At 33.7% G+C, this 16,106-nt stretch overlaps 3 protein-coding genes, 1 long non-coding RNA gene and 1 pseudogene across 6 annotated transcripts; 4 read left to right on the plus strand and 1 right to left on the minus strand.

The window, feature by feature from the left end:
• The first annotated feature begins 1,729 nt into the window (after nt 1-1,729).
• Nucleotides 1,730-3,975, plus strand: LOC125585708. Of its 3 annotated transcripts, none has more exons than XR_007322694.1 (4): nt 1,730-2,356; nt 2,442-2,510; nt 2,603-2,681; nt 2,770-3,975. It is a non-coding gene; the product is annotated as an uncharacterized LOC125585708 (long non-coding RNA). The 3 variants fall into 3 exon arrangements; XR_007322696.1 differs by having other exon boundaries at nt 1,732-2,356; nt 2,641-2,681; XR_007322695.1 differs by lacking the exon at nt 2,603-2,681 and having other exon boundaries at nt 1,745-2,356.
• A 2,339-nt stretch (nt 3,976-6,314) lies between these two features.
• On the plus strand, nt 6,315-6,958 carry LOC106391834 (defensin-like protein 2). The gene is made up of 2 exons (XM_022701585.2): nt 6,315-6,403; nt 6,557-6,958. Exons 1-2 carry the CDS (start codon nt 6,337-6,339, stop codon nt 6,790-6,792), a joined length of 303 nt encoding a protein of 100 aa, XP_022557306.1. The 5' UTR covers nt 6,315-6,336; the 3' UTR covers nt 6,793-6,958.
• Nucleotides 6,959-7,144: 186 nt separating this feature from the next.
• LOC106391833 lies at nt 7,145-7,825 on the plus strand (annotated as a pseudogene).
• A 2,538-nt stretch (nt 7,826-10,363) lies between these two features.
• LOC106391830 (defensin-like protein 197) lies at nt 10,364-11,080 on the plus strand. Its single transcript, XM_013832550.3, has 2 exons — nt 10,364-10,567; nt 10,642-11,080. The coding sequence occupies exons 1-2, from the start codon at nt 10,420-10,422 to the stop codon at nt 10,851-10,853; spliced, it is 360 nt and encodes a 119-aa protein (XP_013688004.2). The 5' UTR covers nt 10,364-10,419; the 3' UTR covers nt 10,854-11,080.
• A 689-nt stretch (nt 11,081-11,769) lies between these two features.
• Nucleotides 11,770-13,867, minus strand: LOC106391828 (peptidyl-prolyl cis-trans isomerase FKBP16-3, chloroplastic). Its single transcript, XM_048755264.1, has 6 exons — nt 13,663-13,867; nt 13,179-13,411; nt 12,974-13,057; nt 12,413-12,462; nt 12,176-12,299; nt 11,770-12,072 (listed from the first exon to the last, which is right to left on the minus strand). Exons 1-6 carry the CDS (start codon nt 13,700-13,702, stop codon nt 11,953-11,955), a joined length of 651 nt encoding a protein of 216 aa, XP_048611221.1. The 5' UTR covers nt 13,703-13,867; the 3' UTR covers nt 11,770-11,952.
• Between the last annotated feature and the right edge of the window lie 2,239 nt (nt 13,868-16,106).

Here is a 16,106-nt window from a genome sequence, read left to right on the forward strand (position 1 = left end):
TCGATTCGTCTGGACTTCTTCTTAAATCGTTATGGGCATCAATATGCTTCTCCTTGAAGCCAAGGTTGCTCCGGCGATTTAAAAAATAAAGGCCTTGTTCGTTTGTACATCTGGAAGATTCATCCAGATGGTCCATCTAGATGTGTTATCTAGATGCTCCATCTGGGTGTTGTTCGTTTCTTCATTTCGTCCATGCATCCAGATGAATCATCTGAATGCAACTATGTTCGTTTGTATTTCATTTTTTAACTTCCATCTGCATCCAGGTGGACTTGTTAATAAAATAACTAAAATATAATTTTTAACGTTTCGGCGGAAAAATAACATTTTTACCGTTTTGGCGGAAAATATTTTTGCATTTTTGAGGAAAAATATGTTTTTGGCGAAAAAGTGTATTTTCGTAGTTTCGGCGGAAAATACCTTTTTATGGGTTTGGCGGAAAAATACGTTTTTGCGGTTTGGACGGGAAAAGTTTATTTTTGCGGTTTTGGCGGGAAAACTGTTTTCGACGAGAAAAGTTTTTTTTCACGATTTTGACGGGAAAGTTTTTTTCGTGATTTTGGCGGGAAAAGCTTTTTCGCGATTTTGGTGGGAAAATTGTGTTTTCCGATTTTGGCGGGAAATTGTGTTTTTCTGGTTTTGGCAGGAAAAATCTGTTTTCCGGTTTTGGCGGGAAAATTCTGTTTTCCGGTTTTGGCGGGAAATTGTGTTTTTAAGTTTTGACGGGAAAATTCTGTTTTTCGGTTTTTGCGGAAAAATTGTGTTTTCCGGTTTTGGCGGGAAAATTGTGTTTTCCGGTTTTTGCAGGGAAAATTGCGTTTTTCTGGTTTTGGCGGAAAAATTCCGTTTTCCGGTTTTGGCGGGAAAATTGTGTTTTCCGGTTTTGGCGGGAAAATTGTGTTTTTCTGGTTTTGGCGGAAAATTTGCGTTTTTCCGGTTTTGGCGAGAAAATGCTTTTTGCGGTTTTGGCCGGAAAATGTTTTTTGGAGTTTTGGCGGGAATATGTATTTTTGGGTTTTGGCAGGAAAATGCGTTTTTTTTTGGAGTTTGGCGGAAAAATGCGTTTTTTCGGTTTTGCCAGGAAAATGCGTTTTTTCGATTTTGCCGGGAAAATGCATTTTTTCGATTTCGGTCGAAAAGTGCGATTTTACTGGTTTGACCGAAAAATGTGTTTTTATGGAAATGTGTGTTTTACATTTTTTTTTGCGGAAAAACGCATCTTGCGGTTTTAGCGGGAATGTGTGTTTTTCAGTTTTTGCGAGAAAATGTATTTTTTGGTTATAGCGGAAAAATGTATATGCAAAAAAAATAGAATTTATGGTTTGAAAATAATATTTTGATTTTAAAAAGTCATTTTTGTCATTAATCATTTTGGACTGAACTAGATGCATCTGCATCCAGATGCACCATCAAGACTCACCTTCATTTGGGTGACAATTTGAGATGAATTTTTAAAAATTCTGCTGAGTGATCCATCTGGATGTAGCATTATAATGCACAAAACGAATATCGATTTGCATCTTCACCCAGATGGATCACCTGGGTGAGCAAACGAACATGGCCAAACTCAAGTTTTTTCCTGTAAGATTTACAAATAACGTGATCTTAATTAGTTCCTATAATGTTTGCTTCTTCATTTTGTTAAGCTCCTCTGTCTTTTTAATCTGACAATGGCTCAAACAAATGCAGATGATGATTTAAAGTGAAAGTCTTTACAAGCTGAGTTTGGTGAAAAGGGGAGCTTTGGTCGTGGTTTCTGTATTACAGTCAAGAGATTGCCACGTATAAAAAAAAATTACTAATGCTCTACTTCATAGAAGGTATGAAGCTACATATGGGGAAATTCATTGATGGTACTGTACTAAGATAAAGTCTGCTTAGTATATTCAGACGAGAGTCTATAGTGGGGACAGATAAATCTCATATGTTATATATACCATTTGAGTCAAATATCATATGTTAATTTTTTGCTTGAGTCGATTTTAGTTTTCAACAATGTTTTTGTTTTAAAAAATAGATTATTGTATGATAGTTTTAAGCAATCTGCAGGATATTACTGAAGAAAACAAATCTCATCCATGCCCAACAGAGTGGTTATTCCGTGTTGATATTGTAAATAAATGGAAAGAGTCTTCAACGGTTTCAGTGCTGCTCAGATGTTTAGAGAATATCAAGATGTCTGATACGGCCTTCCTGGTGAGAAGAGCATTGTCTTTAAGCCAATATACTTTGTTTTAGGATCTTCTGGAGATTCTTTTGTGAAAAAGGGGAATAGAATTCTTTTGGTTCAATGGAAAATTAGCTCAGAAGTCCAGTGAGAAAGTGTTGAAGGATGCAATGAAACCATCACAAAACAGTAAGTAAATTGATAAGTTTCTGACAAAAACTCTGTATGAATCAAGAATAAAACTAAATATCTTTATGATTATATGATGTATCAGGTTCTGCTTATGTCTATGAAAGCTGGCGTCGAACTGAATCTAACCGATTCTTCACACGTCTTCTTAACGGTACTGTTTATCTTTACGCCTACGTTCAAGTTCTTCTTGATTATGAAGAGTTAATGGCTGCTCTGTTTTTTGATATGCTTATGATCGAGCAGTGGAAGAGCAATCAATAATATGAGAATTACTCGCGTAGGGCAGAAAAGAATGGCATGTGGAAGAAGCTTCATTGTTAAAGTAATACTATAAATTGCATTCTCATTGAGCTTCTTGCATCATAAGTAATATATTTCTCAGTAACATGGTCTGTTTTTGGATGATCTAGACCAGGTCACCTTCTACACTCCTGGGCATGACAAGTCAGATAATAGGAAACACAAAAGCTTGCCACGTGTCTCTCTAAGGTAGCTTTGTTTCTTCATGAACTGGTCTAAACAAGCAGAAGAAGAAGGCTAAGGGAAACCGGAACGTTATCTTCTGGTTGGACACAGACGGTAAACCGAATCAATATTTTAACCATCCAAACTGTTTTTTCTAATCAAACTGGTTCTACTTAACCGGGTTATGGTGTTGTTGTAATATCTTTAAGCGCTTGGAATGCATTTGATCGCTTGGTGCAAGCAAATTTTATGTCTAAGAAACAAGAGGAGAAGAAAGTGGCAACTAAAGTGATGGAAGATTTAACTCCATTAATGGAGCTAGAATAGGAGGAAGCTTTATGCTTGGGTCGACAAGTTCTGGAACCAAGTCTCCACCCATAAATGTAGACAAGACAATCAGTTTTTATATTTTTATTTTGCAATTATGATTTAATCCCAATAGTCCAAAAACTACGGTTGATATTGACGAAGCCTTTTTCTTTTGTATTTTTCTTTCACTATAAATTAAAATTTCAAATTTCTTCTTGATTTTGCCTTTATGTGACAGATTAAAACAATGGATTTTGTTTGGTATGTACAAGCAACTGTTACTTTTATGTTAGTTTCATTTGCGATTAGTGTTTGATGTTGTTTGAAATGTCAATTTGATCTCTTCCTTTTGCAATGGTGCAGCTGAAAAGTTTCATGCAGGCATAAAAGTATTCAAATCTGCTTTAAAATTTGTGGCCAATATAGTGGATATTTACTCTTGGGTTGCGATAGCTACTGTGATTCTCGATATTGTTTACGAAGGGAACGGTGGTACATGATCAAGCAACGGGCTATTGGTTGTCACGAGCCACAAGAGCCACGGTAGTTGCATAAGTGATTTTACATGTTCTTTCTGAATTGTGGTTTTACATGTTTTTCTGAAGATTAATATTACGTTTGAATCATTGAAAAATGGTAATAATTTTCATGAGATTAACATAGCATAAACCCATTTGAAATTAAGTTGTGAGGGTTTTAGGAAAGACTTATTTTTGGGTTCATTAGGGTGAACTTCTAGGTTCTCCTACCAATAGAATTTTGTTATTTCATATTCGATATATTTTAAAAAATGAAATAAAATATTGTCAAGTTATACTATGTTTTAAAAATAAAAAAAAGTAAAAAAATAAATAAAAAATAGTAATAGTTACAGATTATTTTTTTTAAATACTTTTAACATCGTCAGCAAAAAACCTAAACCCTAAACCCTAAATTCTAATCCCTAAACCCTTGGATAAACTCTAAACCCTTGGATAAATCTAAAATTCTAAATAAAAAAAACTAAACACTCAAAGGTTTAGGGTTTAGGATTTAGTGTTTTAGTGTTTAGTGTTTTTGATTTAGAGTTTATGATTTATCCAATGGTTTAGGGTTTACCCAAGGGTTTAGGGTTTAGGATTTTGGGTTTAGTATTTATGATTTAGGGTTTAGCGTTTTGTTGACGTTGTTAAAATTTTTTTTTTAAAACTTCTTTTCTTTGTAACTACTATTATTTTTTATTTATTTTTGTTACTTTTTTATTTTAAAAATATTATATAACTCGACAATATTTTATTTCTTTTTATAAAAGATATTAAATATGAAATAACGAAATTCTATTGGTTGTTGAACCCAATAATAACTCTTTAGGAAAATTGGATATTTAGTTCCAAAAATAGAGCAACGACATTAAGATTTTTTTTTTGTTAAAACAATGTTAAGATTTGTTATCATATAAAGATTTGTACTAATAGTATTGTCATATTAACATATGTACTTATAAAAAATCACTCTTCAAAAATGTTCAATTGTATCAAAAATGGTAGGATACATATTTATTTGTGTATGTACGTGACTTTTATCGTATCACCCTTCAAAATTATAGTATGCAATAATGCTGACTTTCATTTTACTATTGAACCCACTTCCAAAATGCGTTCCACTAAAAATTCTAACAATGTGAATTTCACCATTTATTTATAATATCCCATAGAATAAAATAATAAAATCAACAGGAACTAAAAAATATCCTAATAAACAATGATTTTAAACTCATTTTCAAACGGAGATAATGTTTCATAAGCTCAAACCAACGAAAAGATCTCTAATCTCACAAATATTTTTTCTTTTGTGTTACTAAACTCAAAAACCAAAAATTTAATATTAAAATTGATGGAAAAGCAAAATGAGCAATTATACATAATCAAACATATTGCTTAAAAAGAGTAAAATAAAATAAAATACAAACATCGACACACTTTTAAAGAAAGCAAAACGGCATCGTAACATCGTCTCTTGCACTTTTTAATTTAAGAAATTAATTGCAAAGTTTTGACGAACCGTATATACAAGAAATCTAAAAAAAAAATATGATAATGGATTACCTCAAATAAATCAAACAAAAAAATAAATACATCGTCTCAATAAAAATAAAATATTATATCATTCCAAGAATCACAATAATATAATTATGCAATTTGGTCAACAACAGCTAATTCAGCTCTCGATATCATTAGATATTATATAAACAAAGATCACATGTAAATAATGTTACACAAAAACAGATAATTATTATCTTGAAACTAAAAAAAATGTCGATCTAAACATTTAATTACGTCAAAACCCAGCGCGAACCCTAGTTAAATATATATTGATATAAGTTAACCAATATCTTCCTCTGTGTTTGTTCCTGTTCTTAAACTTCACCTGTCCACCATTTGTTGTATTTAAATCGCCTGAGGCATCACCGTTCACCAGCAAGCAATTTGTTTTATTTCTCTCTTTCACAACCAGCTTAGACTTTCTTCTCGTCTCCATAACAATAATTCTCTCTTTTAGTTTGGCCAAACTAAAAGACTTCCTCCAAATTGCAGTATAGTTCTTTGGTCTTAATTGCTTTCATGACCAATCTCATAGCCATATCTCACAGACATTAAAAAAAAAAAGTAATGGACAAACTCATGAGCCGTATAAAGTGGCTACAGTTTTGAATAATTGATTGAAAACAAAAAACAAAAAACAAAAAACAAAAAACAAAAAACAAAAAACAAAAAACAAAAAACAAAAAACAAAAACCAAAACAGTGAAGATTCACTTTTATGTTTTGAATAATTGAGAGTGTTGAATTATTGGCAAAACGTTTGTTCCCCCGTTCAGCCCAATGGTAGGGTTTGCTCAATTTTTGCCAAACACATTCTTTTATGTTACTCAGGTTTGCTCAATTTTTGGTTCAATACGGTTTCATCAATATTCATCTCTAGAATGTATTGGGCTTTTAAAACAACACTGGGCTGGGACTAAAAGTAACATTTTTCTTTCAAGAAATGACACTGACATTAAAAGAAAAACAATTTTCACGTTTTCTAATTAGGAATATGGAAAACTCCAAAAGTTGTTACTCTTCTTATCAATTATCACAAGCTGCATGGCCTCTTTATAACAAGATAAATATCATAGAACATTTACACACACTTTAACTCCAAAGTGAAAGAGAGAAAGAGAAGATGGCCATGGCAACGAAATTAGTTTCTTCCTTCACCGTATTTTTCATGCTCTTTTTGGTTATCTTTGGTAAATAACTATCTCCGTATTCATTCACATGTATCAGTTAAAAGTTGTGTGATTCGTAATAAAAATGATCCAGAAAGTATCTCTACGTGATAGTTTCATTATAAATGTGATTTCTATATTCTCAAGTATTCTCTGTATATATATCATGAGCAGAAGTGCCAGAGATAGAAGCGCAGGATACCGAGTGCTTGGTAGAATACGGTGGTGATGTGGATTTCGCCTTCTGTGCGCCTTTGATATATCCACCGTTCTGCTATACAAGATGCCGTGAGGACAAGGGATCTAAAGGTGGAACATGCGTTTCGGAGGGCAATAGAGGTAAGTGCTTATGCGACTTCTGCCACGACAATTACAAACCACCTTTTGATCAGATTCTAAGTGGTATTTGAATAATGTTGCATGTGTCATGGTTTGTGTAACAATCAACGTGGAAATGTCCGAGTAATATTGTACTAATAATGAATAAAAGTGAAATAAAAAAAGCCTGAAGTATCTTAAGGCTCAAATGTTTGTTGGCATCATGGTTAGTGCCGAATAAAATAACTCTCTTATCTACTCTGCCATCCATCCACTTGTAAGTAAGTTGTACATATGTTAATGTGTGTGACTACCGTCAACGGCTGTGGATGAAAATCAATAGTGACGTGTGAGCAACAGAGAGTCAGAGAGTAAACTTTAGGTTTAATCACATCACGTAACTCACGTAAAGAGAGGAGAGAGAGAGAGAGAGAGAGAGAGAGAGAGAGAGAGAGAGAGAGATGGGAATATCGGGTTCAAAGCGACGACTCTATCCAACTCGCCCGAGTTCCACTCGGCTTGTGACTCAGCATACGAGGAGTCTCTTTCTCTCTCTCAGCATGCTTTCGCCGGCGTTCGCCCCTACCAACTCCTCTCCGCCGCCGCCCACATCCACCGGAACCTCCCCTCTTTCCCTCTAATCATCAGGTGGGTCCCTTCTCCTCCGAGTCAGTCCCAAGTCGACTCAGCCCTCCGAGCCATCGCCTCCCGAGTCACGGCGGCGGATATTCTCGGGCCGGAGGAGTTCAAGGAATGGGCCATCGAGGTTTTCACGGAAACCGTCGTGGGAAACGCAAGGAAAGCGGTGGCGAGTAGGATTCCGTTAGGAATCGCCGGAATCGCTGGGATCGGAGCGGTGACTCGGTCAGGTCAGAACCTTATCGGAGCGGCGATTGGTGTGTACGCAGTTGGAGTTGCAACTTCTGTTTTTCTTAGCCTCTCAGACTAAAAAAAAAAAACATTAGTAGTGTTATGTTTTGGTCTTCACATGTAGTTCTGTTTCAAGGAGTGTACGGAGATTTTGTATTGTAAACTGGTTCTGACAACTGAATTGAGTTTGGTTAATGGACTATGTGATTGTTGTCTTTAAATCTTGTATATATCTGTACCCTAAATTATTAGCAATCACCTCTCTTCAGCATATTCATACATTTAATTCCCCAAAGTACAATAAAAATGAGATTTAAGACATTAGGCAAACTCTAAGCATGATATGGTATTTGTTTAATTTCTTTTGTCGGCAAAATGGTATTAACTTAGAATAGGAGGTACGTTTAAAACATGTGTTGGCTGCTCATAGGTTGCAGATTTCTTTTAATAAGGTTTTGGGTTACAAGAAGAATGGGTTTGGCTAAACTCACGTTTTTTTTTATAGTTTTAGACATTGGAATTGTTAGAGGCCATAACTATTTTTTTGGTCGGTTGTTAATTTTATTATTCGTTTTGAAGTACTCAACTTAGAAAGAATCACAATATATGATTTTAAATTTTTTGAATAGCTAAGTATTGATGTTCAAAGTATTAATATATATATATATTGATCAAGTTAACCAATATCAAGTATTAATATATATATATTCCTCTGTTTCTGTTTCTGTTTCTGTTTCTGTCCTTAAACTTCACCTGTCCACCATTCGTTGTATTTAAATCGCCTGAGGCATCACCGTTAACCAGTCACCACCAAGCAATTTGTTTCATTTCTCTCGTTCACAACCAGATTTTCTTCTCGTCTAGATAACAAGAACTCTCTCTCTTTTTGTTTTGGCCAAGCTAAACAACCCGCTCCGTGGGACCCAGGCTCACAGCGCTGCAGCGTGCCGACTCCAACCTCTCCATTATGGAACACCTTCCATAATTAGGTTGTTGGTGAGCGTCGAACCCACGACCTCACCCTTTAACAGCCTTCCCACAAGACAAGCTGTCACCAATTGATCTGCAGTTGGTGACAGCTTGTCTTGTGGGAAGGCTGTTAAAGGGTGAGCTCGTGGGTTCGACGCTCACCAACAACCTAATTATGGAAGGTGTTCCATAATGGAGGGGTTGGGGTCGGTGCGCTGCAGCGCTGTGAGCTTGGGTCCCACGGGGCAGGTTGTTACATAAAAGTCGACTTTTATTATGACAACCCGTCCCGTGGGACCCAGGCTCACAGCGCTGCAGCGCGTCGACCCCAACCCCTCCATTATGGGAACTACTTGCCCCATAATTAGGTTGTTGGGGAGATTCGAACCCCCGACCTCACCCTTTAACAGCTTTCCAAATTGCAGTATAGTTTTTTGGTCCTAATTGCTTTCATGACTAATCTCATAGCCATATCTCACAAAGACATAAAAAAAAGTAATGGACAAACTCATGAGCCGTATAAAGTGGCTACAGTTTTGAATAATTGATTGAAAAAAGCAAAAACCAAAACAGTGAAGGTTTCACTTTTACGTTGTGAATAACTGAGAGTGTTGAATTATTGACAAAACGTTTGTTCCCCCGTTCTGCCCATATTTTTTCTCTGCGGAAGTCAAAAATATAGTAACATTCAACTCTATTATAAAGTTATTTTATTTTAGAGAAAAAAATAAAAAAAAATATTGGAAATGATCTAACCGTATCTACTTCCATATGAATCGATAAATGTATGTGGACCATGTAATAATAATGTCCAACATTTTCATCGACCGTCAATTTCATCGACCGTCAACCACTGTCACTTTGTTTGTATGTGTTGTATCATTGTATCATTTCATGTATGTTTGGGTTATAAATTTATAACGATCCATTTGCTAAAATAACCATCTTCTTTTTATGAAGTTTAGAGTGGTTTCTTTTTCTTTCAAGATTATGGTTAATTACTACTATTATGTATGTACGTGCCCTAAATTTAGCATTAATCATCTTTCTCAGCTTATTCGTTGATTTAACTCCCCTAAAGATTATTCAGAATGTAAACAATATGCTAAAACCTTACTGTAGATTAAGTCCTTAATCTAGCCGGTTACTCTGGCGAATTGTAGTCAACACTTGGCCTTTTTTTTTGAACGGCTGTCAACACTTAGCCTTTTTTTTGAACGGCTGTCAAAACTTAGCCTTAGAGAGAGATTAAATCAAGGACATTTATTCTTCATTAATTCGGAGTCTTTTACTTCTATATATTTTTTTTTTTGAAGAACTTCTATATATTTGCTTCAAAGAGGTTCATGAAGCTTGTAACCAAAAAAATGTTTTGGTTTTTTCAAGTAGCAATGTGTCTAAATGATATCATGGTTGAATGGTTCTAATAACTTAAATATTGAATTGGCTATAGAGTGGCACATCTATATTCTTTTTGGTTGGTTGTTAGTTTTATTATTCGTTTTAAATTACTGAACTTATAAATAAACATATGATTTTTAATTTATAGATAGCTAAAGGTATCGAGCTTCAAAGTACCATTAACATCTTTTTAAACGAAAAAGTACCATTAGCAACCAAAATATTGAACTAAAAAAAAAATTATACATATTTCTACGATCGATGGTGCATACAAAATTAAAGTAATGGGCAAACTCAGGAGTTTGAAATATAAAGATAGTGGAGCTTAAAAAAATCACGTGAAAAATGTCTGTAACTATAAAGGCAATCATGATAGTACTCTCAGTCTCTTCTTTTTCTGATACGTCATAATATGGATGGACCGTTCGTGTCTCTAGATATTTTATTTAACACAGTTATATTATTAAAAAAAAAAGTGTATGAAAAAGAGGTCCAATCATTTGCATGTCACTATAAAACATCACTGGCAGATACATCTCCACACCACAATAAACAGTAAACAAAGCAAAATGAAGTCTGTTTACATCTTCGTAGCATTGTTCATCTTCTTCCTCGCCGTTCTTGGTGGTAAGTACATTATTACGAAACTACCACTCTCACAAGTCACAATTTATATAAGATTAACTATAATTAACATGCAGAGTCGCCGGAGAAGATAGGAGCCGACGAGAAGTTCAAATGCCTGGAGGAGTACGGCGGGGACGTAGGTCCCACGTTCTGTAACCCTAAGTTCTTCCCCACGTTGTGTCGTCAAAACTGCAGGAGTTTCAAAGGTGCTAAAGGCGGTAAATGCGAGAAGAAACACAAAAGCAAACCTATCAAGTGTTTCTGCGACTACTGCAAAGACGATTAGATATATTTCAAGAAATCATACACCGCTTATTATTACTGTTTAAAACGCTAAACGCCAACCGCTCAACCCGCTATATATTGCAAGCAAAAGACCCCTTTCCCCTAAGCGTTTTATACTTTGATATAAGTTTATGGTTGTATGTGATTCATGTCATAATGTCCGTAGACGTATAAGTATTATTATCCCCTTAATAAAAGCATACATGTATATGCTAATTTATGATCCAATGATTCCGAACTCGTATTAAAAACGCATTTGGTTTAATTTGATCCAGAGTTCTTCATTAATTTTGCCAAAATACAAACGAATATGCAGTCCTGCTTGGATTTTTGGCACACTATACTATAACATCTATAAATCATACTCAAGCCTATTATCTTCTTTATTTGGATTATATTGATAAATGACAATATCTTGATGGTAATCTTTTTCAACGACAAAAGATTTGGGAAGTTAATATTCTTCACTGAAATGAAGTAGAATGAGATATCATAGAATTTTGAAATGGTATTGCAGATTAAATTTTAGTTTGATTCATTTCTAAATACTAAAAATTTATGATGACTATTTACACTGGATAACAAGAATATAGTAAGCATAATTTGCAAAATAACCAAGAGAATATAAAGCAAATGATGAGCTTCCTTTTAGTCCCATACAATTCCAGGACTTGGAGGCGTTTTAGAATTTTGGCTGGACCAAACTTTCAAGATGAGGAAATATAATAAATAACACAACTAGTAGTGGATGAGAGACTACGAATGAGATTTTCATGTGGATAATGTTTGAATAAACTCTTTGTGATAATCACATATTAAAACATTCACTTCCTCACAAAAAATCTATAACTCAGACATCTCATGGAATTTAGAACATTCATCTCAAACTCTGAAAAAATGATGAGACTCTTGTAGTCTTGTGTTATCAAACATCATCTTTCTTCAACTATAGAAAACAAATAGAAAGTTTGGGGGTCAAATGGTGAAGGAACTGAAAAGCTTAGGCTTTTTTTACAACAAATAAAAATAGAAATGAGACACCATCACATAAAAGCATGTGTATGTATTTCATATTTTAATCTGAACTTTAATAAAGAGTTTCACTCTTCATCTGACTCGAGCCCTGGTATGTACTCTAAGCTCACATCAAATACAACTGGACTGTTTGGTGCAACTCGTGGCCTCCCCGGAGCTGAGACTAGACCCTTTGGAAACGCCAACTTATGATTCACAGAATCAAAATAAACATAAATTAGAAGCTTGGTTACCAATAAAGTCCATAGCAATGATGATTACTATAATCTTGATGAGAAAGGAACTTACAGGCCCTGGAATGTAGAGTCTGCGTTTGCCACCAGCTTTCATAGTCAAGAGTCCTTCATCAAGTCCCTTGATCACCTGGCCAGACCCAACTCGGAACAGATATGGTAGACCTTTCTCCAAAGAACTGCAAGTTAAATGAATGTCACCATTTGATGATAGTAGATTCATTCAGTATTAAAACATACAATCAACATCAAAGTGTTTTGTTTTATCTAAATATGTATTCAGCAAGATCACCTGTCAAAAATCTGCCCTGAAGGAACCATAGCTACATAGTTTGCAGCAACCTGCAACATTTGAACCGTTTTATCTCAGCAACAAGCAGGACCGGTCCTGAGCATAGGCCGGTGAATCATTAGCCTATGACCCCCAAAATTTTAAGATAAAATGTATACTTCCTCTATATCAATATAAATGATTTTTAAGGGTTTTGCACATAGATTAAGAAAATACAAATTTTTCTACAATTTACCTTGGTTAAACAAAAATATCATTAAATGAAACTAGTTTAACCAATAAGAAAAAAGACTATTTTGTAACTGGTCACAAAATTCAAATGCTATTAAATTATATCTAGAATAGCGAGAACATCGATTATTTTGCAACAAATTTTTTTTCTTTAAACCCCATTTAAAGTGACACGGAGGGAGTTTACTTTTATCAAATTGTTTATAGCCTCCAAAATTTTAAAATTTCAAAATTGTATACGGAGGGAGTATACTTTCTATAGTATACTTTTAGGCACTGGCAACAAGGTTGAGAATATGGTTTCATGAAAGCTTGATTCAGTTCCTTTACCTGATAACCAACAGGGGGACTAGGGCCTTTACCAACTTTGATATCTTTATACTGAAGCCCTGACTCTGTAGTTACCATTGGAACCTTTATTCAATCAAAAACCAGCAAGAGAATCCAAAGGCAGAGTCAATTAACAATGTCATGAACTCAAAAAGATTCTATGGAAAATCCAAAAGGTGGGTTTTGTGTTGTGATCTCACCATACATTTTCAAGCTCTTTCTCGCATTCAGCTTCACAAAGCCTCGGTTTATCCTCTGGAGGCAAACCAGCGGCATAAGCCGCAGGCAAGTAGTTCATTGAGAGTCCTGACACGCCGAGAACCAATAGCATTGCGTCTCTACGGCTACAGCTTTTGTTTCTTGTTTCTGAAGCTAGGATGACTCTTGTAGATATACATCTTGGAGTCTTGATGGTTGTACCGTTTCTAGATGCTGAACCTAAAATGCATAACAAGAATCTCAGATTCTCAAAACCCAACACACGAGTAAACATTACAATTGCATTTGTTCAAGCCATGGATGAAACCGGTTTAGTCTAAACCAAGAAAGGTGAGATCTTTCAATGAGATTAGGGACTTAGCATAAGAATCTAAGGAACTGAGACATTCAAAACTCAAAGTAGATTAAAAACAGAGGAATAAAAATCTCGTCTTGGAGAAGAACAGCTCAGAAAAAACAGAGGATCTTACCTAGTGGTAGAAGGAGAGATGGAGAAGAAGAAGCTGCCATTTTCTTTTTGGTTTAGCTCTCTCGATAGAAAAGATTTGAGGATTTGGCAATGTGGCAGAAGAAGCTAAGTGGATAACGATATCTCTGGTTTTGTTTGGTCTTTGCTGATTTGGCTCGTAATCCTCTTTGTTTTGTTCGTTGAGGATATAGGAAACATAAACGTCAGAGAGTGGAACATCCGTGAGCTAAAACGGCACGTATTTTGTTTTCCCACGATGGGATATAGTCCCTTTTCTGTAAACGGCGTCGTTTCATATTCTTTATTCATCTGACGCTTGTATTAGAAAAGCATGCATGCGTTCCTTGGAATTGTATCAATACCGATAGTTTCAATTATATACTATATTTTGATCCGCGCAATTGTGCATGTGTTTGTTTTCACTTTTCTATACATAAATTATTGTTTTTAAACATTAGTGGTATATATTTTTAATGTTAATCATATACTTAAATGTTTGTATAACTATTTCAAATACAATAATTTTATAATTTACATGTTATAATTAATCAATTGTTTAAAACCATATGTATTTTCACTTCTTATTATATATTTATCTTATTGTACTTGTATTTAGTTATTAAGCAAATTAATATATTCATGAGAAAACCTATTTGAAAACTATTTTGCATTTACTTATGCTAAATTCTGACTCGTGTTTCAAAGCTGTATTTCTTTTTACTAATATTTTTATGCTTCTTCATTTTAGATAATATATTATTGTATATACAAAAGTATAAGATATGTTAATTTTTAGACATGTATTATATGGTTTGCTAATTTTAAGCCATTCTATCATCATATTATATTTTTAAATAAATAATTTATATTTATGAAAATAAAATTTATTAATTTATCAATTGAATATACTTTTATCATATTTATTTAAGTATAATAATTGTATTTTAACATGATCATGACTATAAAGTAGATAAAATAGGATATAATTTATTTATTTTTCATTTTATAAACGATAACTTAAAATACATTAAATTATTGTTTATAAAATGATTGATTATGATTATATAACATATAAAATATTACATAATTTTTTATTTTTCATTTTATAAACGATTACTGAATTTATTAATGTATAATAATATTTTAAACTAATTTCGAAATTAGTGAAAATATTTAAATATAATTTCGAAAATGAAGATCTTGTAAAAATCTTTTAAAACAGATTTGTTAGAATTTTAAAATAAATATATCTTATATTTAAAATAAAAACATATCTAAAAATATTATGATTAAAGTATTTTAAAGATTCTATGTATTATTAGTCTTAATAAAATACATTTAATACGATTTCTAAGTGATGGTCCAAATTAAAAAAAAATTATACATGAAAGAAGTCATGAATTCGATTTTAATATATAAGATTTGGACGCTACCAAATGACCAATATATATCAATTAGGTGTAACTGATAAAATCATATTGTCAACTTAATTAAACGGATCCTTAATTGACATAAACAATGACATTGTGCATTTGTGCTCCTGCTCCATGAGGAAGATGCTTGTAGTATGATCCTTCGACATCTATGCTGTAAAAGATCAACAAAGATTTTCAAAAGCTATCTATAATCAATCATCAAAGACTATATATACTATATAATGTTTATCAATGATCATATACATCAATTCACGCTCGACCCAGGGGCGAATCTAGACATAAAATTTACTGGATGCATCAAGTGTATAAAATAAATTAGTGGGTGCAATAAAGAGAGTTTTCTATCGTATCTAATATTTTCTACCATTTTACCTTAAAAAATAAACCAAAATTAAAAAAATAGGGGGTGCACATGCACCCAGTGTGCTGGCCGTGGCTTCGCCCCTGGCTCGACCTTATGCATAAATGGAAATCGTTTCATTGCATTGTTACAATGACATTAGTACACTGGTATGATACTTTCTCTTCTTTGATTTCTTATTATTATATTGTGAATTTTTCAAATTCTTAGAAGACCCATCAACAAAATACGATTATATTTTATGTTTATTTTTAAAAACTGAAGATTAATATAATTTTACGTTGAATCTTTGATAAATTACCAATAATGATTAGTCTTTTGACGACAAAAAAATTAGACCTTTGTTGCCCAAAAATTAGACTTTTATAAGAAAAGCAAAACATCCGGGCGCTCGGGTCGGATTCGGGTAGGGTCTTGTCGGATCCGGGTCTTTTGGGTCTTGAAAATTTGGATCCATATAGATACCTATAATTTTCCGAGTCGATTCCGGGTCGGGTTTTCTCGAGTCTGGATCGGTTCGGGTCTATAATTTCAATACCCATAAAATACTTGTACTTTTCGGGTATATTTCGGATACATATAAGTTCAGGTATTTAGGATTCAAAAAAGATTCGAAATACCCGAATTGGACCCAAAAACTCATAAAAT

Source organism: Brassica napus, chromosome C4 (genome assembly GCF_020379485.1).
Source record: "Brassica napus cultivar Da-Ae chromosome C4, Da-Ae, whole genome shotgun sequence".
In the NCBI taxonomy this organism is placed as follows: Eukaryota; Viridiplantae; Streptophyta; class Magnoliopsida; order Brassicales; family Brassicaceae; genus Brassica; species Brassica napus.